Consider the following 27,492-nt stretch of genomic DNA (forward strand, 5'->3'; position numbering starts at 1 on the left):
TGTCCCTCGTGTGTAAGGAGTGGATGAGAAAGTGGGATAACATGGAACTAGAGTGAACAGGTGATCGATGGTCCACGTGGACGTGGTGGGCCGAAGAACCCGTTTCCATGTTTTATCTTTCAATCATTCGGTAATCTTTTCTGTGTCCTTTTTGCCTTTTGCCATGAGCTATCTTCTCTCCACCGCACCCCCCCCCCCCCCCCCCCGCTTCAACAAAGATAGAAATGCATTCATTCTTCGAGTTTAGTTTAGAGATACACCGTGGAAACAGGCCCTTCGGCCCACCGATTGCATGCCGACCAATGGTCACCTGTGTACTAGCACTATCCTGCACACAAGGGACAATTTTTAGAAGCCAATTACCTACAAACCTGCACATCTTTGGAACGTGGGAGGAAACCGGAGCACCCGGAGAAAACCCACACGGTCACAGGGAGAACGTTCAGACAGCACCAAGTCAGGATCGAACCCGGGTCTATGGCGGGTCTATCTCTACCGCTGTGCCACTATGCTGCACTGACAGTTATTCTTTCTGAGTGAACTTAAACAGTCATGGGGAAAGGCAACCCTAATTCACCAATAGATGTACATTTTCCATTTGGAGCCACTGTACAATCAGCACAAAATTTTACTCTCGCTGAAAGAAAACAGTGCTAGAGTAACTCAGCAGGGCAGGCACCATCTGTTGAGAATATAGATAGGTGATGTTTCGGGTCAGGTCCCTTCTTTGGACTGATTGTAGTTGGGGAGAGAAAGCTGGCAAGAGGCGGGAGAAGGGGGACCAAGCTTGGCATGTGATGGGTGGATACAGGTGAGGAAGCATTTGATTGGCAGATGGGTGAACAAAGGCCAGAGATGAAAGGAAGAGAAAAGCTGAGATATGGAGAGAAGAGGCACAAAATATTAAGCCAGAGGAAGGGATATAGGTGGAAGGGGACAGGGGTCGGGGAAAGGGGGAGGGAGGGCGGGATAGTGGGAGAATAGCTCAAGGGCCTGAGCTATAGGGAGAGGTTGTGCAGACTGGGACTCAACTCCTTGGAGCGCAGGAGGATGAGGGGTGATCATATAGAGGTGTACAATATCATGAGAGGAATAGATCGGGTAGGCACAGAGCCTCTTGCCCAGAGTAGGAGATTCGAGAATCAGAGGACATGGTTTAAGGTGAGGGGGGAAAAATTCAATTGGAGCCTGAGTGGTAACTTTTTCACACAAAGGGCAGTGGCTATATGGAAGATGCTGCTGGAGGAAATAGCTGAGTCAGGTATTACTGCCACGTATAAGAAACACTTAGACAGCTACATGGATTGGACAAGTATAGAGGGATGTTGGTTGGTGTGAGCAAGTCGGGTCAAAGGGTCTGTTTTAGCGCTGTATGACTCTGACTCTAAATGGGTGCGCATCCAGGTGGAGCATAGGGAAGAGAGGAGGAAAAGAGGAGCGAGGAGGGTTGTTGTTGGTAAGTTACCTAAAAGTGGAGAATTCAGTGTTCATACCGTTGGGTTGTAAGCTACCACTAGTGTACACTCACTTGTTGGTTAGATCTACATCCCTGACTACATCAATGAAGTTAGCTCATGGAATTGTTGAGACCATCGTGCCTATTAACCAGTTACCTTGTCTTTCCCATTGCCTGGATGGTTTTTTTCCTCAACACAAATTTGAGATCAATCTTTTGAAAGCTTCTATTAACTCTCGCTTCGATCGGCCTTTTGCGCAGTTCCTTTGAAAGCACATATTCAGTGTTCAGCATCCTGGCACAGACTAGCTAAATGAGACTAAAAATTGATCCACGGCCTTTGTGGCCAGTATGGATTAGTATAGTTTAGAGATACAGCATGGAAACAGGCCCTTCAGCCCACTGCATCCACGTTGACATCTGTACTCTAGTTCTATCTTACACAATTTACAGAGGCCAGTAAATCTGAAAACTTGCACATCTTTGAAATGTGGGAGGAAACCGAAGCACCTGGAGGAAACCCACGGAGTCACAGGGAGAACATACAAACTCCGTCACTGCACCACTGTGCCGCCCGATGTACAGGTTCTAACTTTTTACCTTCATGGCAATTTGAAGTTTTCTTTTTAAACTTGGAGTTTGGCACTAGAGGACTTATAGAGGTAAATAGCTTCTCATCAGCATAGTAAACTTTCCTCAATCAATAACTTCAGTGAGTCTCAAATAATTTGCTTAATTGTATTCGTTGGTTCAATCCTGTTGGTTAATTTGTATGATTGACTTCAACTGAAATTTTGCATTCGGCATTCATACCATTAGGTTCTAAGCTACCCAAGCAGAATATGAGGTGCTGTTACTCCAATTTGCATGTGGCCTCACTCTGGGTATGGAGGAGGACAAAGGCCAGAGACAAAAACACCAAAAGTGTGAGATGAAGATCGAAGAGGTGGGAAATCTAAAACCAGAGAAGGAATATAGGTGGGAAATGTCGGGTGGGAAAGGGAGAAATGGAAAAAAAAGACACAACGTGCTGGAATAACTCAGCGGGTCAGGCAGCATCTCTGGAGAAAATGGATATGCAAAATCTTTATGGGAATGGGAATTAAAATGGTCAGCAACCGGGAGACTGTTCCTCAGTATACAGGAAACACCAAAAGCTTGATACTCCAGAACCTTTGGAATTTACTTAACTTAGGTGATCTCATGAGGGTAACATCACAAAACGGGTGCAGAAGAAGCAGTGGAACTTGACTGGGGGCAACTCTAGGCATATATTCGGTTTAAACCAGCGTCTGCAGTTCCTTCTTACACTTATGGGTTTGACCGCTAGGGTGCTATCGCGCTACAGCCTTAAAATTACAAACCACAGCCGAGATTCTGGTTTCAAAGAACTGCAGCTCGTATGCCCCTCTGGTGTATCTTCCTATTTAATCTATAACTGGATTGAATGGTTCTGATTCATTCCTTTTAGGGTAATAAAATTGATGGATTTTGTAAAAGCACTTTAAAATTTTGTACAGATAGAATTTATAAATATCACTTAGCATAAAAAGAGACTTCACCACATTGTCGTAGCTCTTAAATCGCCTGCCTTATCTTGCTTGGTTGTCTTGTTCTGCATTTCCATGTTATAAATCAACGTTCCAAAGAATTAAGTCTACCTTAATCCCCTCCATGCTCCCTTTAAAAAGGTCTTGTGACTGCTGAATAATGGCATGAATGAGGGAATTAATTTGAGACTGAAAAACCCGAATCAATGTCATTAGTCACATTCTGGGCATTAAATCCTGGAGTTCTGCAATTGTTTGTAGGTTCAGCTCCCTCGTGCTTCCGGGTTCAGTAATTGTCACCCTTTATTAATATTATCAACACTCACCGCTCGGACAAGAAATGGAAAGATGTTTCTGTAGTTATCCATAAGGTAACTGGGAGAAATTTGTAGTAGTTTCACAAATATCTTTTATCTGTTGGCATTGACTGATTTTTGTAAATCAAAAACAAATCTGCACAGTCAAATTGATTTGCCAGCTGGAGAAGACGGAATGAGACACTAAAAATCAATCAACGTGGCATGGGATTCAAGTGGACTGTGTTTCAGCCTCTCCCCATAACAACTTTCTAAAAATTCGAAATAGGAAATATTTTGAAATCTGGTGACTCTTAACATGCTGATCCCATATCAGTGTCTTCCCCATTGCTCTACCCATTTAATTTGATTTAATTGTATTTATAAGTAGTATTATCTGATCTGATGGCATGCAAAGCAAAGCTTTTCCCTGTACCTTGGTACATGACAATAATAAACCTAAGCCAAAAGAACCGTCTAATACAATCGCTCCACTCTTTTAAAACTTCACTTCTGGACAGCTTGATTATGTGTAGTATTATCTAATTTCATGGGATAACATGCAAACAAAAGTTCTTTACTGTATCTCGTTACAGGTGACAATAATATACCAATACCAATAAAAAAAGAGCTTTACTTGGGAAGAAGCAGTGATCTACATTAAGTCAAAATTGTTACATTCACTGGGATTATAAATGGTTTGCAAATTAGGAAACAATGACGTATGGATATCCAAATGTTTTATCCTTTCTGATCTTTATCAGAATATTCTGTAGGGTCATCAGCCTGAAATGTTAGTTCTGTCTTTCTCCTCAGATACTGCCGAACCTGCTGGGTATTTCCAGCAAAAAGCACCAAAAGCTTAGCTGGTCAGGCAGCATCTGCGGTAAGAAATGGTCAGATATATGGAACGAGGTGGCAGAGGAGGTAATGGAGGCAGATACTATAACAACATTGAGAAAGCACTTGGACAGGTAGATGGATAGGAAAGGGTTAGTGGAATATGGGCCAAACGCAGGCAAATGGGACTGGCTTAGATGAGGCATCTTGGTTGGCATGGACGAGTTTTCCCAAAAGGCCTGTTTCTGCATTCTTTGACTATGACCATTCTTCAGACTGGGTCTTACCAACATTGTTTTATTTCAGACTACCAGCACCTGCAGTATTTTCCTCTAAGGTAAAGTTGCTGATTTCTTATTTTTATTGCAGTTTGGTTTGAATAATGGAAAACTGAGCTCAGATGAGCTGTAGTTTAACACAGGTATAGTTCCTCCATTCAAATGAAAGCCATTCCATTTGTCAGTTGCTGCTTACTTGAGAACTGAGGAACCTTCTGAAGCTGAAGAAGTATTGACACAGCTGTGCAAGAAGAAGCAATTTATCAACAGAGTTTTAAAATATAAGTTAATCTTAAGCCAAATTGTAATGTGTGGCAAAAATATGCCTTGCATTCATGGAGTTTGATGGAAAATCAGTTAAGAAATAAAATTATGTGGGCTGGTGCATTATCACTGAGTTGAGTTTTCACTCAACACAATCTGCCCATCCCACCCTGGCCATCCCACCCTGGCCATTCCTTCTCCCTGCTCCCATGGGGTTGAGGGTACAGAAGCTTGAAAGTGTGCTCTACCAGATGTGGGAACAGCTTCTTTCCTCTCTGTTATCAGGATTCTGAACAGATATTCCATTAGGTAGGGCACTGTCTGATTCATCTCTACCCCATTGAAAACATTAGACTTTGTCTCTGGAACTGATGTAGTAAAATGCTGAGAAATATATTCTGCACTCTGTAACTTACTCTTTGTACCTGATTTTGAATTGATTGAGCGGTAGAGTTCCTGCTGTATATTTCCAGAGGCCCGGGTTCTATGAGCGGTATATCTGATCTGATTGGATAGCATGCAAAACAAAGCTTTTCACTGCACCTCGGTACACGTGACAATAATAAACCTAAACCTAAGCTGGTCACTGGTAGAGTCAGTGAAATCCACATCAGGGGCAACACAGTGGAGCAGCGGTAGAGTTCCTGCTGTATATTTCCAGAGGCCCGGGTTCAATCCCGACTACGGGTGCTGTCTGCACGGAGTTTGTATGTTCCTCCTGTGTAATCCTGTGTTAATTGACTGCTGTAAATTGTTCCTCATGTGTAGGATAGTGCTAGCGTACAGGATGATCACTGATCGGCATGGACAAGGTGGGCCGAAGGGCCTGTTTCCGCGCTGTATCTCTAAAAGTCTAAATCACAGACACTGGCCCATAGGGCCTAGTTTATCCATGCAGATCATATCATTAGATATTTATGCTAATCCCATTGGCCTTCAGCTGTGTAGTCATTCTAATGGACTTGCAGCCCCTTGTTCTCTCTGCTCCACAACATCCCCAGGCCCTTGTTGTTCACTGTGTATGTTCTCTATTGCTACCACATCCTTCCTGTGAAGCAGGAATTAGCAGTGTGCAAGTGCAACCTGGCCAATGTTTGAACAGCTGCCACATTACATCCCAACTGTTATACTTAATGCTCCAACCTATGAAGGCAAGCATATCCTTTTTCGTCTTTTTATTTAAAAATATATTTTTGCCATTGTAGATAGAAATATCCATCTGCTTGCCATTCTATGACTTGCTATCACACAGAACATAGAACAGTACATCACAGTACGGCCCACAATGTCTGTGCCAAACATGATCCCATGACCAAATTTTATCTACCTGCACATAATCCATATCCTTCCATTCCCTGCATATCCATGTGCCTATCCAAAAGTCTCTTAAATACCACAATTGTATCTGCCTCAACCACCACCCCCAGCAGTGCATTCCAGGCACCCACCACCTTATGTGTAAAAATAAAAACCTGTCCCGCACATCTCCTTTAAACTCTGTCTGTGGTGAATAACAAGATCCCTGCTGAGCATAATGTCAAAGCCATTTCTGCTCCTATGTCTTATGATCTTACAATCTCTTATTAAGTATCGTTGATAAGGCAGTAGACATGAAGAGCTGCTGCTGATTCTTTGGCGCTGTAAAAACAATAAACGAGTATTCGAGATATTCAAGATATTCAGTCACTTTCCTAATTGGATGTCTCCTTGTGTTAGGCATCTGTTTCTGTTTCTCAGTGAAGTGCTTTGGGAAGTGCCAAATAAATGCAATTGGAAAGTAAATGAATATCTGCTCCGACTAATTCTCCAGGCATGTGGTGAAATGTTTGCCAATTTCACCTCCAGCCTGATGATTTTATTGCCAGTTATGTATGTCCACTGATTACTCATCCTTCCATCCTGTTTCTCCTGGTTCACTGAACAAAACTGAATTTTGGCTTCCTCTATTATCTTCACTGCCGTAATGAGAGCAATTCCAGTTGCCCTTAGCAGCCATATAACTGAATTATTTGGTTTTAATAGACTGCAAATATCTCTGATTGTAAAAATTAGAAACTCTTGCTCTTACCTTTATGCTGTTGTGTATGGATGTGCTTGTCAATGGTCATTGGTGCTTTATTATCACGTGCAAATGCACAGGGATTTTTTTTTTTTTGCATATAGTTCAGTAAAGTATTGCCATATCTAAGCACAATCCCTGATGAGCAAATTGTACAGAAATAGTTTTCTGAGCCCACATGCAAAAGGCGCCAAGTTTTCAAAGGCTAGCCTGTGCTCTAGGTCTTATGAGATGTCTTTGGCACGACATCTACAGCTGCCTTCAAAAAGTTGTGCTAAGCCATTTGAACCAGTGAAACCGCAGGGAATGGAGGGATATGGATCAGGCAGTACTGTTTGCATGCTCTATCTCAAAGGTTAGTGGCTTTCTTTTAATTTTTTTCCAAAAGGTCAGGTGGGCTTCAAAACCAATTACTAGTAAAGGACATGTAGGAAGGAAGTGCAGATGCAAAGATAGACACAAAATACTGGAGTAACTCAGTGTGACAGGCAGCATTCTGGAGAGAACAAATGGGTGACGTTTCAAGTCAAGAAGTCTGCAGAAGTCTGAAGAAGACCTTAAATGTCACCCATTCCTTCTCTCCAGAGATGCTGCTTGTCTTGCTGAGTTACTCCTGCATTTTGTGTCTGTCTACTAGTAAAGTACATCGGAAGATGAAGCTATTCCACAAGAGTACAATTAACTGCTTTGGGGGTGGGTGGGAGAAGGTGGAGGAGGGAATGTTCTTTTTTTTAAAATGAGTTTTCCATCACTTTTTTATAAATCCCTCAATATCTTACGATTACTTTCCGCTGCAGTTTGTTCTTAAAACTGTTCTAACCAGAACTTATTGCTAATGTTTTTACAGATGTTTCGAATGGAACATGTGTCATAGAGTCAAACAGCATAGAAACAGGCCCTTCGGCCCATCTTGCCCATGCCAACCAACGTGCTCCATCTACGTCCCACTTGCCCTCATTCGGCCCATATCCCTTTAAACCTATACTATCCATGTACCTGTCTGAATGTTTTTTAAATGTTGTGATAGAACTTGCTTCAACTGTCTCCTCTGTCAACTTGTTCCATATATATATACCTCCCTTTATATTTAAAAAAAGTTGCCCTTCAGGTTCCTGTTAAAACACAGCCCCCTCATCTTAAACCTATGTCCTCTCGTTCATGATTCCCCTACTCTGGAATTGTGTGCATTTACCTTATCTATTCCTATTATGATCTTATACACCTCTCTCAGATTACCCATCATTCTCCTGCACTCCAAGCAATAAAGTCCTTACTCTGGGTGGGAAGATTTCAAAGCACACAGATTTAACGAGATTCCCCACAGATAGAATGTGACTTGCTGCTTACGGTGTGATTGATTGATCGATCGATTTATTTGATTGACTGAAAGAACAGCATGGAAACAGGCACTACGGCCCACTGATTCCAGACCAACCATCGATCACCTGCTCGTATTCGTTCTATATCATTCCACTTTCTCATCCACTAACTGCAAACTCGGGAAAACCTGCAAACACGCACGTCTTTGGGCTGCGACAAAATGGATAAATTTCCAGTCCTCTCTCAAACGTTAGGCACAAGAGTTTAGGAAATAAGCATTAAATATGATCAAGTGATATGGGATTATATTTCACATTTATTGTTCTTATTTTATTCAGTAGATAGGAAGCATCTGTGGAGAGAGAATAGTATATATTTTAGTGTTAAGTTATCGAAATGTTCATAGTCATTTGACCCGAGACATTAACTTTCTCTCTGATCCACTGCCTAATTCTCCCTATGTCCGTGTGGGTTTCCTCCTGCCTGCTCTAGTTTCCTCCCACATCTAAAGACGTGCGGTTTTGTAGGTTAATTAGATTACCTTTAGTGTGTAGGGAGTGAATGAGAAAGTGGGATAATATAGAATTAAGGGGCAGCACAGGATCAGCACAGTGGTGCAGAGTTGCTGCCTTACAGCGCCAGAGAACCGCGTTCGATTCTGACTACGCTGCTGTCTGCATGGAGTTTGTACGTTCTCCTTGTGACCTGTGGGTTTTCTCCAGGTACTCCGATTTCCTCCCACACTCCAAAGACATGCAGGTTTGTAGGCTAATTGGCTTGGTAAAATTGTTAAATTGCCCCTAGTGTGTGTAGGATAGTGGTTGTGCACGAGGTGATCGCTGGTCGGTGCCGAAGGGCCTGTTTCCATGCTGTGTCTCTAAACTAAGCTAAAGCAGATTGAAGTGAGCAGCGTGAGAGCAATGTGATCAGGCAGCTAACAACCGAGCATGCATGCACATAAATCACACTTAACAGATTCTCGAGTGAATTCTGTGCATGTCCAAATTTGTGGGTTGGAAGTGGGAAGAGGTATGGAGTTGCTGGTAAAATTATTAAAAATAGATTGCAGTGATTTAAAGGACTTTGGTTTGGCTGCATTTGGAATACTGTGTGCAGTTCTGGTCGCCCCGTTACAGGAAAGATATGGAGGCCTTTGAGAATAATGCTTTGATTTGAGGGTATTAGCTACAGGGAGAGGTTGGGCAGGTTGAAGAGTACCTGGAATGCACTGCCGGGGGTGGCGGTGGAGGCAGATTCAATAGTGGCATTTAAGAGACCTTTGGACTCTCCTCTCCCCTCCTCTCCCATCTTCTCCCCTCCTCTCCCCCCTACTCCATCCCCCTCCTCCCTCTCCCCTTCCCCCCCCCCCACTCCATCCCCCTCACCCCCCCCTTATCCTCCCCCTCCCTTCCACCCCCCTCCCTCCCCCTCCCTTCCTAGGAGAGAGATTTAAACTTTAAAATGTGAATAACTCAAAAAATATAACACTGATTTCAATGAAACTTCTTCCATTAGCACCAAAGGGACGATGGAGAGTAAGGTGGGCCTAAACTTTTTGCGCTATCGTGTACAGTTTTGGCTGTAGTTCAGGAACAAACAAAAACAAACGAGAGTTTTAGTATATAGATGGGTCATCAGCATGGAAGGAATTGCACAGATGGGGGTGTTTATTTTTGCCTTGTTCTCTTGCCTTTTTGTTGCAATGAACCTTGATAATGAAAACAGTGCAATGGCGTAGGAACCTAACAGATGAGCAAATGTGATACGCAGATATTTTTTTAAAAGCACAGACGGTTAAAAGAAACTAACATTTACTACTTTCATTTGGAAAGAATCTCTCACAATAGTGTTTGAAAAAGAACAGGCAAAAATGTATCCATCAACCAACAGTGGGCGGCGCTGGGCGGCAAGAGGCCCGGGTTCGATCGTGACTCTGGGTGCTGCTTGTATGATCTCCCTGTGGGTTTCCTCCCACATTCCAAGGAAGTGCAGGTTTATAGGTCAATTAGCTTCTGTAAACAGTTCCTGGTGTGTAGGATAGAACTAGTGTAAGGGGGATCGCTGGTCCGCTTGGGCTCGGTAGGCTAAAGGGCCTATTTCCACGCTGTATATCTAAAACTAAAATACATTGCTGATTTGCCAAGCTAATTACATCTGTTACACTTTATGTACAATGGCTATGAAATGTTTTTGTGATGTTTCGTCGCTGTCTATTTCATAATAAGTAAAAATTAAGTAAGGCTTTTGACCAATTCTAGGGGCTCTTCCCTGCTCTGGTTTTGACCAGCATCTTATCCATGGGAGCAATCAGTTCCATCGATCCTATTCCCAGTGTATTGCTGACCACATTCATTCTTGGCTCCTTTGCTGTGAACCTGCCACACAGTAAGCAGATTATTTTCCTTGGTTTGGTTGTGATCATCCATCTCCTCAATGACATGTTTTCATTATATCTAGCCTTACAAGTACCCATCATTCACCTCCACTGTTTTCAAACTCTGTGGTATATTGATTTCATTTAAATCAATGTCCATCTTTTCTGCAACTCCATCTTTCAGTCTCTCCAATTGACTTAACATTCCTGTCAGTCCTGAAGCAATGCAGGTTTAGTTTAATTTCAGGTTCCTATTACATATTTCCCCACTCACCTTAAACCTATGGTTCTTGATTCCACTACTCTGGGTAAAAGATTGTGCATTCACCCTATCTATTCCTCTCATGATCTTGTATACCTCTATAAGATCACCCCTCATCCTCCTGCGCTCCAAGGAATAAAGTCCCATCCCCGTGAAATTTGTAACCACGATAGTTGGAATGTTTTATTTTGGTTTGAAAATTAACTTTTTAATTCACAATGGATAGTTTCATCGATATTGAGAAAGATCCAGCACAACATCAACTCTTCATTTTAGGTGGGCCTACTTCACTGTGATGAAACGTTTAATACTTTAGTTTTTAGTTTTAGTTTTCAAGAAGATACAGCACAGAGACAGGCCTTTTGGCCTACCGAGTCCTTGCCGACCAGCGATACCAGTACACTACTACTAACCCTAACCCTACGCACTAGGGACAATTTACCATCTTTACCAAAGCCAATAAACCTACAAACCTGTGCATTGGAGTGTGGGAGGAAATCGGAGCACCCAGGGAAAACCCATTTGATCACGGGGAGAACGTACAAACTCCGTACAGACAGCACCCATAATCGATCGAACCCGGGTCTCTGGCGCTGTAAGGCAGTAACTCTACCGTTACACCATTATGCCGCGCCACTTGTCAGGAGTTATGGGGAGAAGGCAGGAGAATGGAGTTGAGAGGGAAAGATAGATCAGCCATGTTTGAATGGCAGAGTCGATTTGATGGGCCGAATGAACTAATTCTGCTCCTACAACTTATGAATTTGTCAAAGTATATTTGTAGAAAATCACACTTTAAATCCCATTCCTTTGCAGTCTGGTGCTTTTATTGGCACAAGAGCTACTCAATCTGATGACCCAAAAACATTTCAAAAACAATGCATGCTTTGACTCAACTAATTGTAGAGTGGATAAGCTGCATCAGTCATGAATTTATGGTATTCACTTAACAACCAATTATTTGTATTGTGAATGATTATGCCAAATATTTTTTACTCTTTCCATCACCCCACTCCTGCCTAATGGAAGCTTTTCACTGTACTGAAACGTTGATTACCATTTGTTGACAAATGTAGATCAAGAACCAGAGGACATGGGTTTAAAGTGAGGGGGGAAACATTTAATAGGAACCTGAGGGGCCACTTTTTTACACAAAGGGTGGTGGGTGTATGGAATGAGATGCCAGAGGAGGTAGTTGAGGCAGGTACTATCACAACGTTCAAAATACATTTGGGCAGGTACATGGATAGAACAGGTTTAGAAGGATATGAACGAAGGTAAGTGGAACAGTGTAGATGGGACATTTTGGTTAGAATGAGCAAGTTGGGCTGAAGGGCCTGTTTCTACGCTGTATGATTCTATGGTTACCTGTGTTAAGTTACAAGGTCACAGCAGACAATTACAGGTGGGGTAGGTAGTTGTAGCGCAGAAGGCATAAACAGACCAGATATTAATGCAGCACAGTGGGCCGGCGGTAACGTTGCTGCCTTACAGCACCAGAGACCTGGGTTTGATCCTCACTAAGTGTGCTATCTGTACGGACTTTGTAGGTTTTCCCTGTGACCTCGTGGGTTTTCTCCAAGTGCTCCATTTTCTTCTCACACTCCAAAAACATACAGGTTTGTAGATTAATTGGCTTCTGTAAATTGTATCTAGTTTGTATGATAGTGCTGGTGTAGGCGGTAATCACTGGTTGGCGTGGACTCGGTGAGCCGAAGGGCCTTTTTCCGTGCTGTATCTCTAAAGTAAAGAATGCTAATATACCTGTAGACAGCAGTTCAAGTGTTATATATACCTGGTGAGCTGTTAAATTCTAGTAGAAGATAAGACAGACTTGGATTGGGGTTTTTCTGGAGCATCAGAGCCTGAGGGGATGACCTGATATAATAAATGTATAAAATTATGAGGCATGGATACGATAGATAATCGGTCTTTATCCCAAGGTGGAAAGGTGTTTGTTGCAGCATGGTACAATTCTTGAAAGTTGCTTGAGGGAACAACAGGGTCAGGTATATCGCTGTGCCAGAGGCTATGGGAGTGCAAAACATTTAACAACACATTGAAGCATTTCCCTTGGCTTGTCACCTCTTGAGATGGAGTATTTATTTCTTTATTGTTTCCACTTCCTTTTGTCATGTATCTTCCTCCAGACAAGAAAGAGGCTAGAAATCTGTCCACAGACCTCTTCTCTATCAACAGCTTATGTAGCTTGAATAGATGTCTATCTTACTCCAACTCACTGCTGAGTAGGAATTAGTTTAGTTTAGAGATGCAGCATGGAAATAGGTCCTTCGGCCCACCGAGTCCGTGTCAACCATCACTCTAGAGTTATAACTCTAGTTATAGAGTCACACAGCGTGGAAACAGGCCCACCTGCCCATACTGACTAACATGGCCCACCTAAACTAGTCCCACCTGCCCACGCTCGACCCATATCCCTCTTGTTCCATGTTATGCGACTTTCACATCCACTCCATTAACAGCAATTTACAGAGGCCAATTAACCCACGTCTTTGGGATGTGAGAGGAAACCGGAGCACCCGAAGGAAACGCACGGGGTCACAGGGAGAACGTGCAAACTCCACGCATAGATAGCACCCGAGGTCAGAATTGAATGCGGGTCTCTGGCACTGTGAGGTAGCAGCTCTACCAACTGCACCACTGTTGAGGTAAAGCATTATTTGTTGGAGCTGCTGATTTTTGCCCTCTCCCCATCATGTGTGAACAGAAACCAGAATGTCATCCATCTATTTTAGTTCAAAGTTTAAAGTAAAGAATACTAATATCCCTATAGACAGCTATGTGTCGGGTTTACACGTTCTCCCCACAACTATTTTAGTTCTATTGTTTAGACGGTATTTAGTGATTAAATGGAAAACGCTCCAAAACAATAGGTTTTTGTAAACTCTACTGTCGAGCTTCATATTTTGTTTGCCGTAAGGTATAGCAATTGCAATATAACCATGGCTCATTCACACTGTTTGCTTTGTTAGCCCTTGTGTTAGAGGATCTGGGAATGGTTCCAAATAGAGGAGTTTGTACACCACAGGTCCTTTTTCCCGGTTTCATTAAACATGCTGCTTATGGAGTGGTAAAGTATACAGGATGTGAAAATCAGGAGCTTCTGATTTTTTTTTTGTCATATCAATGCTTCTGGATTAATTTTTAACTGTTAATAGTGCTTGAATCTTTCACTTTTGTTTCAATTAATTGCAGTTAAAGTGAGTACTTAATATGAAGGAAAATAGTGTAGGAATAGACTGACGGAAACCCTCAGTCTGAAGAAGGGTCTCGACCCGAAACGTCACCCATTCCTTCTCTCCTGAGATGCTGCCTGACCTGCTGAGTTACTCCAGCATTTTGTGAATAAATACCTTCGATTTGTACCAGCATCTGCAGTTATTTTCTTAAAATAGTGTATTAGTTTTTAAGAACATTAATTGTACTCATTTACATCAAAATACATTCATAATGGTGCAGCTGGTAGAGCCGCTGCCTCACAGCGCCAGATACTCTGCTTCGATCCTGACCTCAGGTGTTGTCTGTGTCGAGTTTACACATTCTCCCCGCGACCCCGTGGATTTACTCCACATGCTCCAGTTCCACACAACATGCTTGTTCTTTCATCAGTTTTGTTTTTATAGGACATAAACTGCTGAGGTAACTCAGCAGTCAGGAAGCATCTCTGGAGAAGATGGATAGGTGACACTTTGGGTTGGGAACCTTCTTCAGTCAGGGTTTCCTGGCACGAAACGTCACCATTCTACGTTCTCCAGCAATGCTGCCTGAGCCGCTGAGTTACTCCGGCACTTTGTCCTTTTGTGTAAACTAGCATCTGCATTTCTTATTTCTACATTTTTTTCCTTTCCTTTGTTCCTGTTTGAATTTACTAGAAAATAATGACTTGAATAACTGTGAAGAATTAGATTAAATCATTGAGATTGACTGATAAGTGATGGTTGTGAATTTGGAAGAATTCTAACCGCCCTGTGAGTCGCATTGATGTTGCAGCTCTGAGTACAGTCTCTTTTATTCTACAATGCACAGGTACTCCTCGATTTACTTAATAGGTGATTTACGTAAACCCGCACTTACGTAAATTATGTAATTATTTAATCCAACTACAGTGTCTGATTTGCAAGCCAGGGGAGAATATTGCGGCCGTTTCTGCAAACCAGTCAGCTGGTCTCATGGAAGTTCCCTCGTGGTCTCTGCATCGGAGCTTCCCTGCGTGGTCTCCCCCTCCCCCTCCCCCTCTTCATGATCCCCGCGTCGGAGCTCCTCCCGTGGTCCCCACGTCGGAGCTCCTCCCGTGGTCCCCGCGTCGGAGCTCCTCCCATGATCCCCGCGTCGGAGCTCCTCCCTTGATCCCCACGTCGGAGCTCCTCCCATGATCCCCGCGTCGGAGCTACTCCCATGATCCCCGCGTCGGAGCTCCTCCCATGATCCCCGCGTCGGAGCTCCTCCCGTGGTGCCCGTGTCGGAGCTCCTCCCGTGGTCCCCGCGTCGGAGCTCCTCCCGTGGTCCCCGCGTCGGAGCTCCCCTGTGGTCCCCACTGGACCTACACAGTAAGAATTGTAAATTTACACAAGCGCAGTAACACTACCGTTTCCGACATACGTAACATCTGATAAACGCATGACATAACCCTTGCGTAAATCGGGGAGCATCTACCGTTCAGAGTTTGATCCCCACTTGTTCTCCAAATGCATGGGCTCGTTGTTTAAGAGTTTGCACAGACATCAGAATTGAAAGGAAAACAATTATGGTCTTTGCAAGTTCACTGGAATTAATTGACCAAAACAATTACCAAAAAATAGATGGAGAGAAATGTTTATCAGTAACTTTACACGGCACATTATTAATGGAGTGTTTTTGTGCAATACGGATGTGCTATCATGTGAAAACATGCACCTGTAGCAAGATTGAGATTTATAGATTGCTACTTACTCCAGCTATAATGAATTTCTGTGCAACAGTGCTGACCAATCACATAGAATATGCAATTAAAAATTGTAATTAGTAAAATGGTGAAGGATCAATTTATCTTGTCTTGAAAATTGGCTGACTGAACACGTTACAATCTCAATTCCCTGATGATTTAGGTAATCTGATATTATTCTGCTGGACCTGTGATTATTGCAGTATAAAAGCACTACAAGGTTTAGTTTAGAGAGACAGCATGGAAACCGGCTCTTTGGCCCACTGAGTCCACGTCGACCATCGATCACACGTTCTCACTAGTTCTATAGTCCTCCCACATTCTCATAGACTCCCTACACGCTAAGGGCAATTTTACAGTCAATTAATCTACAAACCCTCACATCTTTGGGATGTTGGAGGAAACCAGAGCACCCGGAAGAAAAAACACCCTGTCACAGGGAGAATGTGCAATCTCCACACAGATGGCACCTGAGGTCAGGATCGAACCCAGGTCTCTGATGCTATGAGACAGCAGCTCTACCAGCTGCGCCACTATCCCAGTTTGGGTTGGGTCCGTGATAGTAATGCATCTGGTTGCCCCATTACGGGAAAGATGTGGAGGCTTTGGAGAGGGTGCAGAGGAGGTTTACCAGAATGATAGCTGGATTAAGGAGTATTAGCTCCAGGGAGAGGTGGGACAGACTTGAATTGTTTTCCCTAGAATGCCGGAGATTGAAGGGAGACCTGATAAAAGTATATAAAATTATGAGAGGTATTGATAGTGCAGAGAGATAGAACCTTTATCCAAGGTTGGAAATGACAAATACTAGAGGGTATTGCTCTGAGGTGTAAGGGCCAAATTTTAAAGGAGATGTGCAGGGCATTTTTTTAATATACAGAGGGTGGAGCGTGCCTGGAATGCGCTGCTAGGGGTGGTGGTGGAGGCAGATGCAATAGTGGCATTTAAGAGACTTTTGGATAGGCACACGGACATGCAGGGAATAGAGGGATGTGGATGATGAGCAGGAAAGTAAGAGTTAGTCTTGGCATCATGTTCGCACAGGCATTGTGGGCTGCGGGGCCTGTTCCTGTGCCTGAACTAGTCTGTTCTATTTAAATCTCTATCCTGTGCTGTGGCCTCCTGCTTCTCTGCATCTATGCAGCATCAGCGCTTTGATGTTGAATTGAGTAAAACCACAGTCTGAATTATTCACGACTAAATTTAGATTGTGGTGCAGACAAATTGAACAGTCGTTGCATTAATCCAGCCAAATTTCTATTTTAATTTAATAACAAAATAACCTGCATTTGTTCATTTATGTATTTGGTCCAAAGGAAATGGCAGAGTTTGATTGAGATAAAGCTAAATTTGGTCGGTTGGAGGAAATGCTACTGTTATTGTGCTAATTAAACAAAACAAGTTACCTGCCTGGGTCATTCCCATTTATGAACATGTTAATAACTATGTTGCTGTTAACCACAGATCAGCTCATGTTCTTTGTGTGTTTCTTTCCCCAAAGCCTGTGAGTTGACTTTTCTCTCTCTCTTTCTCATTTCAGTGGGCCGCATTGTCTTTGAATTATTTTCAGATGTCTGCCCCAAGACCTGTAAGAATTTCCACTTTCTCTGCACAGGTATGTTATGAAGTTACCTTTGGATAACAATTAGTGTTTAAGAGGCATCAGCCGCGAAAATGGGTTGTTCAGAAAACACAGGAACTACACAGCAGCTTTCAAGGGATAAAAGAAGAAAAATAATTGATGTCTATGCGCAGTTATGATAAAATGATCTTTTAATCTTGTTCATTTAAATGTATGTCAACTAATATTTGTTCAGCATCTTTGTCTTTAATTATGATTTTTTTTCCCCCCTGCTCTCGTAGAGGGAATGAGGTTGGGGGGGAAACAAATCTTCTCCCTTTTTCCAAACCAAGGGTGGTGGGTATGCAGGACGAACTGCCGGAGGATATGGGAGAGGTGGGTAAAATTACAGTGTTTAGACAGATACATGGATAGGAAAGGTTTAGAGGGATAAGGGCCAAACGCAGACAGGTGGGACTGGTGTAGATGGGTAATCTTGGTCGGCATAGGTAACTTGTGCCGAAGGGCCCTCTTTCCGTGCTGGTACAGGTGGGTACAATTACAGTTTTAAAATCATTTGGACAGGTACATGGATAGGAAAGGTTTAGAGGGATATGGGCCAAACGCAGGCAGCTGAGACAAGTGTAGATGGGGCATCTTGGTTAGCATGGGTAAGTTGGGCTGAAGGGCCTGTTTCTGTGGGGCTGAGTGACAATGTAGTAGAGATGGGTACAATTACAGCTTTAAAAAAAACCATTTTGCATAGAAAGGTTTAGAGGGATATGAGCCAAAGAGAGACAAATGTGCCTGCCTCAGGTAGGTAACTTCGTCGGCCTTCGTGGGCACCTGGGCCGAAGAGCTTGTTTCCATGCTGTATCGCTCTCTGACTCGATCATTTGTCTATGGGGAGCCCAAAAGCTTTAACTAACCGGTGAGCTTCCCTGCCAGCATTATTGATAGTCACTGCTGCTCAATGAAAAACTCACTGTGCTTGGTGGGATTTGCTGTCTCTGCTATCATTTTTCTTTCTTTTCCTCCACTCAGTAATTGCTGTCCTAGTATTGATTAGCACTTAGGGAAACATCACCGAGGGTAGCTCAAGGAACCTAATGATGGTTCAGTCTTCATCCTTGGTGAAGCTGTTGGCTTTCAGCTATAAGAGATGTTTGATTGCCGTTCCAGTCTTTTAATACATAACTAGGGTACATTGAAGCAACACATTTTCGTAGAAAATGTTAAGGCATTTGTAGAGTATTAGACAGCAAGCCCCAAAATGCCAATAAAGAATCAGTTTGGTATTTTTCTGTATATTTTTGGTATATTTATCAACTTGTTCTCCTGAATTATTCATTGTTAAAGTCTGACATTAATTGTCCCATTAAAAGGCACAGTGGCGCAGCGGCAGAGTTGCTTGCTGTCTTACAGCGCCAGAGACCCAGGTTCGATCCAGACTACGGGTGCTGTACGGAGTTTGTACGTTCTCCCTGTGACCGCGTGGGATTTTCCGGTGTCCTCCCACACTCCCACACGTGCAGGTTTAGGCTAAATGGCTTCTGCAAGTTGTAAATTGTCCCTCGTCGGCTATGGGAATGGATCTACCGGCTCAGGCCGGGCTGGAGTACCAAACTCTGTGGCCGCTGGGGGCAAATTCGACCCGCCAATCAGCCGCAGAAGTTCCGATGAGGTTGAGATTGGCGGCCTCACCCGGCCTGGGCGCCACATCTCCGGAGGGACTTTCAGGGGGGATTTCAAATGCACTTTTGTGATTATTTTTTTCTGGATTAAAGGAGGTGCTGCACCACCAGTTGCCGGAAAATCAGGAGTGGACCTGTAGTGCAAAAGAATATTAGGACACAATAATAGAATTGAGGTAGAGTTAAGAGTACGTGGGGACACTTGTGGGAATGATGTGTGAAAAAGAGTGGTTCAGAAGTCAGATAGCATGGGGGAAGAAACTATTCTTAACTCTGGATGGCAGCACTTTCAAGCTTCTGTATCTTCTCCCATAACAGAGAAAAGGGAATAGCTAATGTGACACGCATCCTTACGATACTTCCAGCCTCCCAGGTGCAATCCGCCACAGTTGGGCAGTGATAGAGTTGTTGCCATTCAGCGCCAGAGACCCGGGTTCGATCCTAATTACGGGTGCTGCCTGTAGGGAGTTTGCACATTCTCCCTGTGACCGCGTGGGTTTTCTCCAGTTTCCTCCCATGCTCCAAAGGCGTACGGGTTTGTAGGTTCATTGGCTTTGGAAAATTTGTAAATTGTGCCTATTGTGTAGAATCTTACTCGTACACAGGGTGATCGCTAGTCGGTGCAGACTCGGTGGGCCAAAGGGCCTGTTTCCATGCTGAATCTCTAAAGTGTAAAGTCTAAACCCATCGGAAAGATTCACTGGATGAAAGCAAGTGACCAGTCTCTGTTGGACTGGGTGTCTTCACCACTCTCCGTAGGATCAGGCAGTCAGAGCAGAGCACTTGCCACCCCAAGCTGAGATGAATGCTGTCAGAATACATTTATTTATTTAGTTTAGTTTATCGTCACGTGCACCAAGGTACAGTGAAAAGCTTTTTTGTTGCGTGCTATCCAGTCAGCAGAAAGACTATACATGATTACAGTCAAGCCGTCCATAGTGTACAGATGCAGGATAAAGGAAATAACGTTTAGTGCAAGGTAAAGTCCAATTAAAGATATTCCAAGAGTCTCCAATAAGGTAGATGGGAGTTGGTGATAGGACAGTTCATTTGCCTGATAACAGCTGGGAAGATATTGTCCCTGAAGCTGGAGGTATGGGTTTTCACACTTCTGTACCTTTTGCCTGATGGGAGAGGGGAAAAGAGGGAGTGTCCAGGGTGAGACTCGTGGTTATTCTGATATCTCCGATGCTGAAAAAAGCAAAAAAGCACTTTCTTGGTCACCGCATCAGTGTGAAGCGACCGTCCGATGATGTGGATGCCTAAGGGCTTGACGCTGTTGACTATCTGTACAGCAGCTCCGATGATGGGGTCAGGATTGTGTTCACCCCTTTGCTTCCTTAGGTCAACAACCAACTCCTTTGCCTTGCTGACGCTAAGGGCTAGGTAATTGTCCTGTCACCATGACACGAGGTTCTCAATGCCTATCCTGGGTTTCGTCAATCGATGTTGTACATTCGTCCAACAACAGTGGTATCATCAGCGAACTTAAAGGATGGAATTGGCGTTGTACTTGGATTCAATGTTATGGATGTATAGAGAGTCGTATAAGGCACTGAAGCTCACAACCATGAGGGCACCAGTATTGAGCGTCATGGTTGTGGTGCAGGAAAGGTTACGACCAATTCATAAGTTCATAGATTCATCAGACATAAGAGCCAAATTAGGCTATTCGGCCTTTCAAATCTGCTGCGCCATTCATTCATAGCTGAACTATTATCCCCTCTCAACCTCATTCTCCTGCCTTCTCTCTGTAACCTTTGATGCCCTTACTAATGGAAGTGGCGGCGCTGTACAGCAGCTGCAGCTCACCTGCAGTCCGTTTGTCTTTTGTGGTTTTTCTTTGTCTTAATTGTAGTGTTTGGATGTGATGTAGTGTTTTTGTGGTTGTGTGCTATGTGGGGGGAGGGGAACTATTAGAAATTCCGTACAGAATCTTCCGAACGGAGACGCAACCTTTTTTCTGGGTCGTGTCTCCGTTCGCACTGCGGCCTACCATCAGCCTAACACCTGGAGCTGGCGGCCTCCAGCAAGGACCACCTGGGGCTTTGGTTTGCAGAGCCCGCGGACCGGACTGTACTCACCATCTGCGGAGCTGGATGTCTTCGGAGGCTGTGGTGGTGCTGCGAGTGCGGCTGCGACTCGCCTTCGGACGCCTCGGAGGCATTGGCCGCGGATTGCGGGCCCTGTGGACGTCGGAAGTTCGCAGGTCCCTGGGTGGGGGCCGGCCTCGGGAGCTCCGGCAGCGGCCGCGTCTTTGCCTGCCCCGAATCGCGGGGCTTGGGTCGGCCCGCGGCGAACGTTCACCGTCCGGCACAGCCTGGAATAGGCCGCGGGATTTTCTCCGCCCGGCGGGGGCTTCAATGTCGGGAGCCCCGACCACCCTGACGTGGCAATTTCAACAGCCTGACTGCAGAAGAAGACGGCAGGGAAGAGAAAGACATTCTGGCCCATCACAGTGAGGAGGTGACTGGAGGAGACTCACTGTGATGGATGTTTTTTGTTTTTTGTTTTATGTTGGTTTTGTGATTGTGGGTTTTATTGCTTTATTTATATTGCTTCTTATTGTTGACTGTGGTAATGGCATTTCGTCGAAAAACATGTTTTTGGATGACAATAAAGGCTATTCTATTCTAATCAAGAACTTATCACTCTCCGCTTTAAAAGTATGCATTGATTTGGCCTCCAATGCTGTCTGTGGCAATGATTCCACAGATTCACCGTCCCCTGGCTAAAGAAATTCTCCTCATCTCCATTCTAAAGGTACGTCCTTTTATTCTGAGCCTGTGCCCTCTGGTCCTAGACTCTCTCACTAGTGGAAACATCCTCTGTACATGCACTCTATCTAGACCTTTCTAACTGAGTGAGATGACCAATGTCATTGAGAAATGTTATGACCAATTCTAACTGACTGAGAGGCAGGTCCAGAAGCCAGTTACAGATGGAGGCCCCGAGGCCAAGATCCAGAAGTTTAGGGATGAGTTTATTCAGGAGACCATTGGAAGTATTTAAAACAGGAAGTAGATACATTTTTGTAGGCATGGGGAATTTTTGGGCAATGCACAACAACCACAGAAGAGGAGATGATGGTGGGGGCAGGTCAGCCATGATTACAATGAAGTACAGGGCAGGTTCGAGGAGTTGTGATATTCTCTTATTTTCTTATGTTGTGTTCTTATGCATCTCACCGCACTTCACAAATCATTATTGAGGACTGAATGGAGAGACAAGGAACTGCCGATGCTGGCGAGGACTGAATCCTGAGCCATGGGAGGGAACGGTGACTGAAGGGAAAGAACACTGTGACTGAAACCCGTCGTTCATTGTGATTTGAAGCCCTGTCACAGATGGGGGAAGAAACGGTCCCCGGCAGGAGGCCAGAGTTGAAGGGGAGAATGGTTGGGGGAAGTTACGGTGATACAGTGCTGAAGAAACTCAACACGCAACACCCAGCACTCCAAAGAAGAAGTGTCTTGACCCGAAATGTCACCTATACCTTTTCTCCAGAGATATAGTCTAAGCCGCTGACTTACACCAGCATATCCTCGATGTAAACCAGCATCTGCAGTTCTTTCCTACTCCAAAGACGTATAGGTTTGTAGGTATATTGGCTTTAGTAAAATTGTAAATTGTTGCTAGTGTGTAAGGTAGCGCTAGTGTACAGGGGCGACCAATGGTCAGCATGGGCTGAAGGGCCTGTTTCCGTGCTGTATCTCTTTTTTTTTTAAATCAAGAGTCCAATGTAGCTCAGCAAGAATGAGCTGTTAGCAATGTAATGTGGTTTTAACTATTTCTCTTTTGTTTGTTTTATTATAATTAATTGTTGTATGATTGCAATGAAGAGCAACTGTTTTCTTCTTCTCCTTTCTCAGCCACTGTAAGTCACTGGTTTTCAAACTGGGATACCCCCATTCTACAGTGTCTGTTGGATGAGGCCAAGGGGTCATCTGGACCCAAGGACACCATTTTAAAATTTAGTAGAATCTTATCTCTGCCATTGTAAACCATGCTGTGAAGTGATCTTTATAAGTAATTCCCGCTGTCACATCGCACATTCTTCCATTGTGTAGCCAACAGTATCTTCTGGAAGCTGAGACAAGGGATCCTCTGAGTATGCCAGTACTTGCAGGTAAGTGCCCCAGGAACGTCGAGAGAACTCTGGCAATATGATCGCACTTGCAAGGTCGTCTCAGCAGAGCAGCAATATTCGCAGGGAGTCCTGGGGCATTAATATTTCTACCAACCCAAATAAAGTCGGAAAACTAGTGTGAAATGGTGTCCTTTGCTTTACCATTTGTCAGTCTGCATCCCATTTAGTGCACACTAAGATTATTCTATCTCTTGCAGGTGAAAAAGGATTAGGAAAAAAAACTCGAAAGCAGCTTTGTTATAAGGGCTCCACTTTCCATCGTATTGTAAAAGAATTTATGATCCAAGGTGGTGACTTCAGTGAAGGTGGGAAATATGTAATTTTTAATATATTTTCCTCCAGCTGATGTATTGTCAAGACAATTCATTGATGTGGACCGTTGTGATTAATAAGAGATGATAGTTATCACAATTGAAATGATGCAACTTTGACCAAGTATTTTTGCAATTTATTTTAGCTATGCATGATTGAAGTGCTTAATATCTAAAAAATGAGGATGCTTGTTCTGCAGTTCCTTAGTTCTCCATGCTGTTCTTGCAAATTTGTTTTTTAATTGTCACCAGATCTCGAGCTCAATTTGTCTAAGTTGTGACTGAACTATTCTGTTCACAAGCAGAAGACTCCCAGTGGGAGTGAAGTATCTAAGGGATGAGCAAGAAGTATGTACGTTGTACATACTTGTAAACGTCAATCCTGGTGATGCTCTTCTTCTCCCTTTCCAACTTAATAAAACGGGGCACCCCGAACTGCACACAGTACTCCAAGTGTGCTTTCACCTACAACTTACACAGCTGTAACATGATGCACAGCTGTAGCATGTCAACTGCCTTCTTTCGCCACCCTGACCATCTAAATTGTCACTTTCAGGGAACAATGTATTGGATATCTCCATTCTACAACACTGTCCAGGGCTCCACCATGCAGTGTACCAAGTACTGTTTAAGTCTTGCCTTGATTTCACCTACCAAAGTGCAACACCTTGTCGGAGTTAAATTCCATTTTTCACCTTCCCAACTGATCTAGATCCTACTATAAACTTGGATATCCTGCCTCACTGTCCACTATGCCACTAATCTTGGCATCACCTATATACAGTGCCCTCCATAATGTTTGGGACAAAGACCCATCATTCATTTTTTTGTCTCTGTACTCCGCAATTTACACAGCTCTACATGGTGAAACCCAAATGTATAAAAATGGCCTTTATTAAAATCTGACGATGTGCACTTTAACCACATGTGATTTTTTTCTATTACAAATCTCAAATTGTGGAGTACAGAGGCAATAACTAAATGATGGGTCTTTGTCCCAAGCATTATGGAGGGTGCTGTATTTACTAAGAATGTTAACTGCATTGTTAATGTAGACTGCTAACATGTCTATCTGCATTCTAACATTAACAATACATTGAACCCAGCACCGTCCCCTGCTGGTCACGGGCCTGTAATCAGAAAGCCAACTCTCCAATCGGAAAAATAACCCTCCCCAACTACCCTTTGACTCCTTTTCCAAGCAAAGTTTGTTTCCAGTTGGATAGCTCTCTTTGGATCCCATGCGATCTAACCGTCCAGGCTAGCCAATCCTGAAGGACCTTGTCAAAGACCTTGCTAAAGTCCATATAAGATGTCCACTGCCCTGCTTCATTAATCCTCTTGGTAACCTCTTAAAAAAAAAACTCTTCTCAGATTCGCGAGGCACAATTACCCCCAATAACGTGTTTGCTTTTTGTTTCCTGAAACTTCAATAGGGCTGAGGATATCATGCTTTGTAAAAGCCTTTTGGCTTTATCCTTCCATCTTTTTTATGTATATGAGCCCCGGTCTTACTATCTGTGTTTTGGTTAGCATATCATTCAATTTCATTGTGTATTATAGTTACGTTTTTCTTTAAGTAGCAAGGATTTAAATCTTGTCATTGTCAATGGTAACATTGTTGAACAAGGTATATTTTTCCACGAACTGAGTACATTGACGATGTGTTGGAACTTTGAAGATGTTGATCTTGTTGTTTTAGTTTCTTCAAAGGCATCTGTAAATTTGAATGCATTCTCTATGCTCTGCAAACAAAGTAGAAGATGTATTTTCTACTGGTGATGAGAATTATATATTTTAGACGGGAATGGGATCTAATAGTTGTTAAGTGAAGTATGCTTATTGTTCACTATTAAAACATGCCAGGTCCATTGTTACCAATGCAAATTCTGAAATAAAATTAAAATGCTGGAAATACTCAGCAGGCCAGGCAGCATCTATGGAGAAAAACAGTTATCCTGCTGAGAAGCATAGGTCATCGGCTTAACTCAGCAGGTTTGGAAGCATCTCTGAAGGAAAAGGATAGGTGATGTTTCGGGTCGGGATCCTTTTTCAGAAGAAGAGTCCTGACCCGAAGCGTCACCTATCCTTTTCCACCAGAGATGGATCCTGACCCGCTGAGTTACTCTGGCACTTGGTGCCTATCTTTGACCTGAAATGCTAACTCTTTTTCTCTCCACAGGTGCTGCCCAGCCCACAGAGTATCTCTGGCGCTGTATATTTTTATTTGCACATGCATTGCTGTGCATTTTTGGGTTTTGGTTGTGAATTTAAACTTACTAATGCCAATAGTTTTGTTCATTTTATGTTCACTTAACTTTCTTTTCAGTCTTGTTAGAATTAGGGAAAAGCACTGTGAATGTTTTTTGGTATCTAAATGTCTGGAGTGAATATAGAAAACTGAAGACATTTCACCTAACTCCAGTCAAGTGGTGGACATTAAAGTTGTTATCAAAGACCTCATGTGTTCACCTTCCTGGACATGTATGTTTTCTTAATAGTATCGAAGCTTTTGATGTAGCGCCTAGTGTTACTTATGCACCTGTGGTTCTTAGGTAATGGACGAGGAGGAGAGTCTATTTATGGCGGATACTTTGAAGGTAGAGACATCTTTTTTAATTTCCATTTCAAAGCCCAAATTAATCTCTCAATTTACTAAATAGATGAGTCCCTCTAACAATACGTGAATAACATTGCTTTTAATTCCCTCACCTGTTGCATGTAGCTAGTGCTTGAAATGTTGCATGCACAAATAGATGCATGAATTTGGGCTAATTGTTTCTTAGCGTTTTCACTGTTATCTACAAAAAAAAGTGAATTAAAAGGTAAATTTTTATGCAGTAAGCTCGCAACTTGCAGCATGGAGGTTAGGCAATTTATTCATGAGAAAACCTATCATCCTGCCTAAAACTTTCAACATATTCTTTTATTTATAGAGAATGATCTTTTGCAAAATGAAAAGGTAAGAAAAAAAAGCTAAGTAACATAATTAAAACACACTTCCTTGCACCCTCCCCAGCAAGTATCATTATTGGCAGTGAGTTGGTGGAATATATGGTCCAATTTTCTTTATTGCTTGCAGACCTTAAAAGGGATACAGACACACACCCACCTAGACACACACAAAGACACACAGAGCATTTAGTGCTTTAGCTTCAGTACTGGTAATGTAAAACAAATTGAACTTTGCTTTCTTCCTTGACACGTTACTTTAGTGTAAAGCTGTGGTGAGGCCTAAAGCAAGGCTGTTACTCTTGTTGGTGCAGTTGGCCAATAGGCTGCTTTTGCCTCCATGGGGCCTTGAAACTGACCAGTTATTCCTTTCTTGAACAGATGAGAATTTTGTGCTCAAACATGACAGGGAGTTCCTGTTGTCAATGGCCAACAGAGGAAGGGATACCAATGGCTCCCAGTTCTTCATGTGAGTACCACTCTTGATCATCTTACCTGTTTCACATAGTGAAGTGCCATTCATCAGAAAGATGATAATCCACAGACATCGATGCCTGCAGATGTTGAGCGGTTTGCATTTTGTTTTGCATCTAAACTTTTATTTGGACAGAGTAAAGCTTTCTGGTTTTGCATTCCATCCATTTGCCATTAAGAAGCTCTCTAAGCTGGGGATTTCCGCCGTTCTTCAAACCACAAAAGATGCCAAACAGTTGTATCAATTCCTTACAGAGCCCAGATCTCTAGGAATTATCCAGTTCCCCTGATCAGCAGTAACCATTTTCGAGTGATGAGAGAAGATCCCCTATTTGGCCACAGCTACCCATGTCTTTTTTTTTTGCCTCTTGAGACGTGGGAGCACAAGAGTATGTTTGTGACACAAAATCCAACAGGTTCTATGAGCAAAAAATAACATTGAGGTTGGTCTTTAACTGCATTGCAAAAAATTTTGAGCACTTGTCAAGATTGTGAAGCAAGCCTTGTAGCACAGGCAATCAAGCCCTGTCAGTCCAATCTAGATTTACAAAAGGCAATTCTCAAAGATTTCAAAATTACATAGTCCAGTTTCATTATTCTCTGCCACCTTAACATTTCATTTGTCCTTATTTATTGCATAATTTGGCGAGGTGCTTCTGCAGTACCATACCCTGGTACTAATAAGCAGTGATAAAATGATCCCTCCATG

The 27,492-nt window shown here is 43.2% G+C and overlaps 1 protein-coding gene across 6 annotated transcripts in view; it reads left to right on the top strand.

The window, feature by feature from the left end:
* Positions 1-27,492, top strand: part of nktr (natural killer cell triggering receptor) — a 132,841-nt gene that overhangs the window by 46,515 nt on the left and 58,834 nt on the right. For 4 of the 6 annotated variants that reach the window (XM_078423799.1, XM_078423811.1, XM_078423821.1 and 1 more), the window contains exons 4-7: positions 17,182-17,256; positions 23,244-23,351; positions 25,913-25,957; positions 26,691-26,778. In XM_078423799.1, coding sequence (XP_078279925.1) covers positions 17,182-17,256; positions 23,244-23,351; positions 25,913-25,957; positions 26,691-26,778 — 316 coding nt within the window. Of the gene's footprint in view, positions 1-17,181; positions 17,257-23,243; positions 23,352-25,909; positions 25,958-26,293; positions 26,320-26,690; positions 26,779-27,492 lie in introns of those variants that run through there. The other 2 variants (XM_078423831.1, XM_078423838.1) reach the window with 2 other exon arrangements.

This window comes from Rhinoraja longicauda, chromosome 2 (assembly GCF_053455715.1).
Source record: "Rhinoraja longicauda isolate Sanriku21f chromosome 2, sRhiLon1.1, whole genome shotgun sequence".
Lineage (NCBI taxonomy): Eukaryota > Metazoa > Chordata > Chondrichthyes > Rajiformes > Arhynchobatidae > Rhinoraja > Rhinoraja longicauda.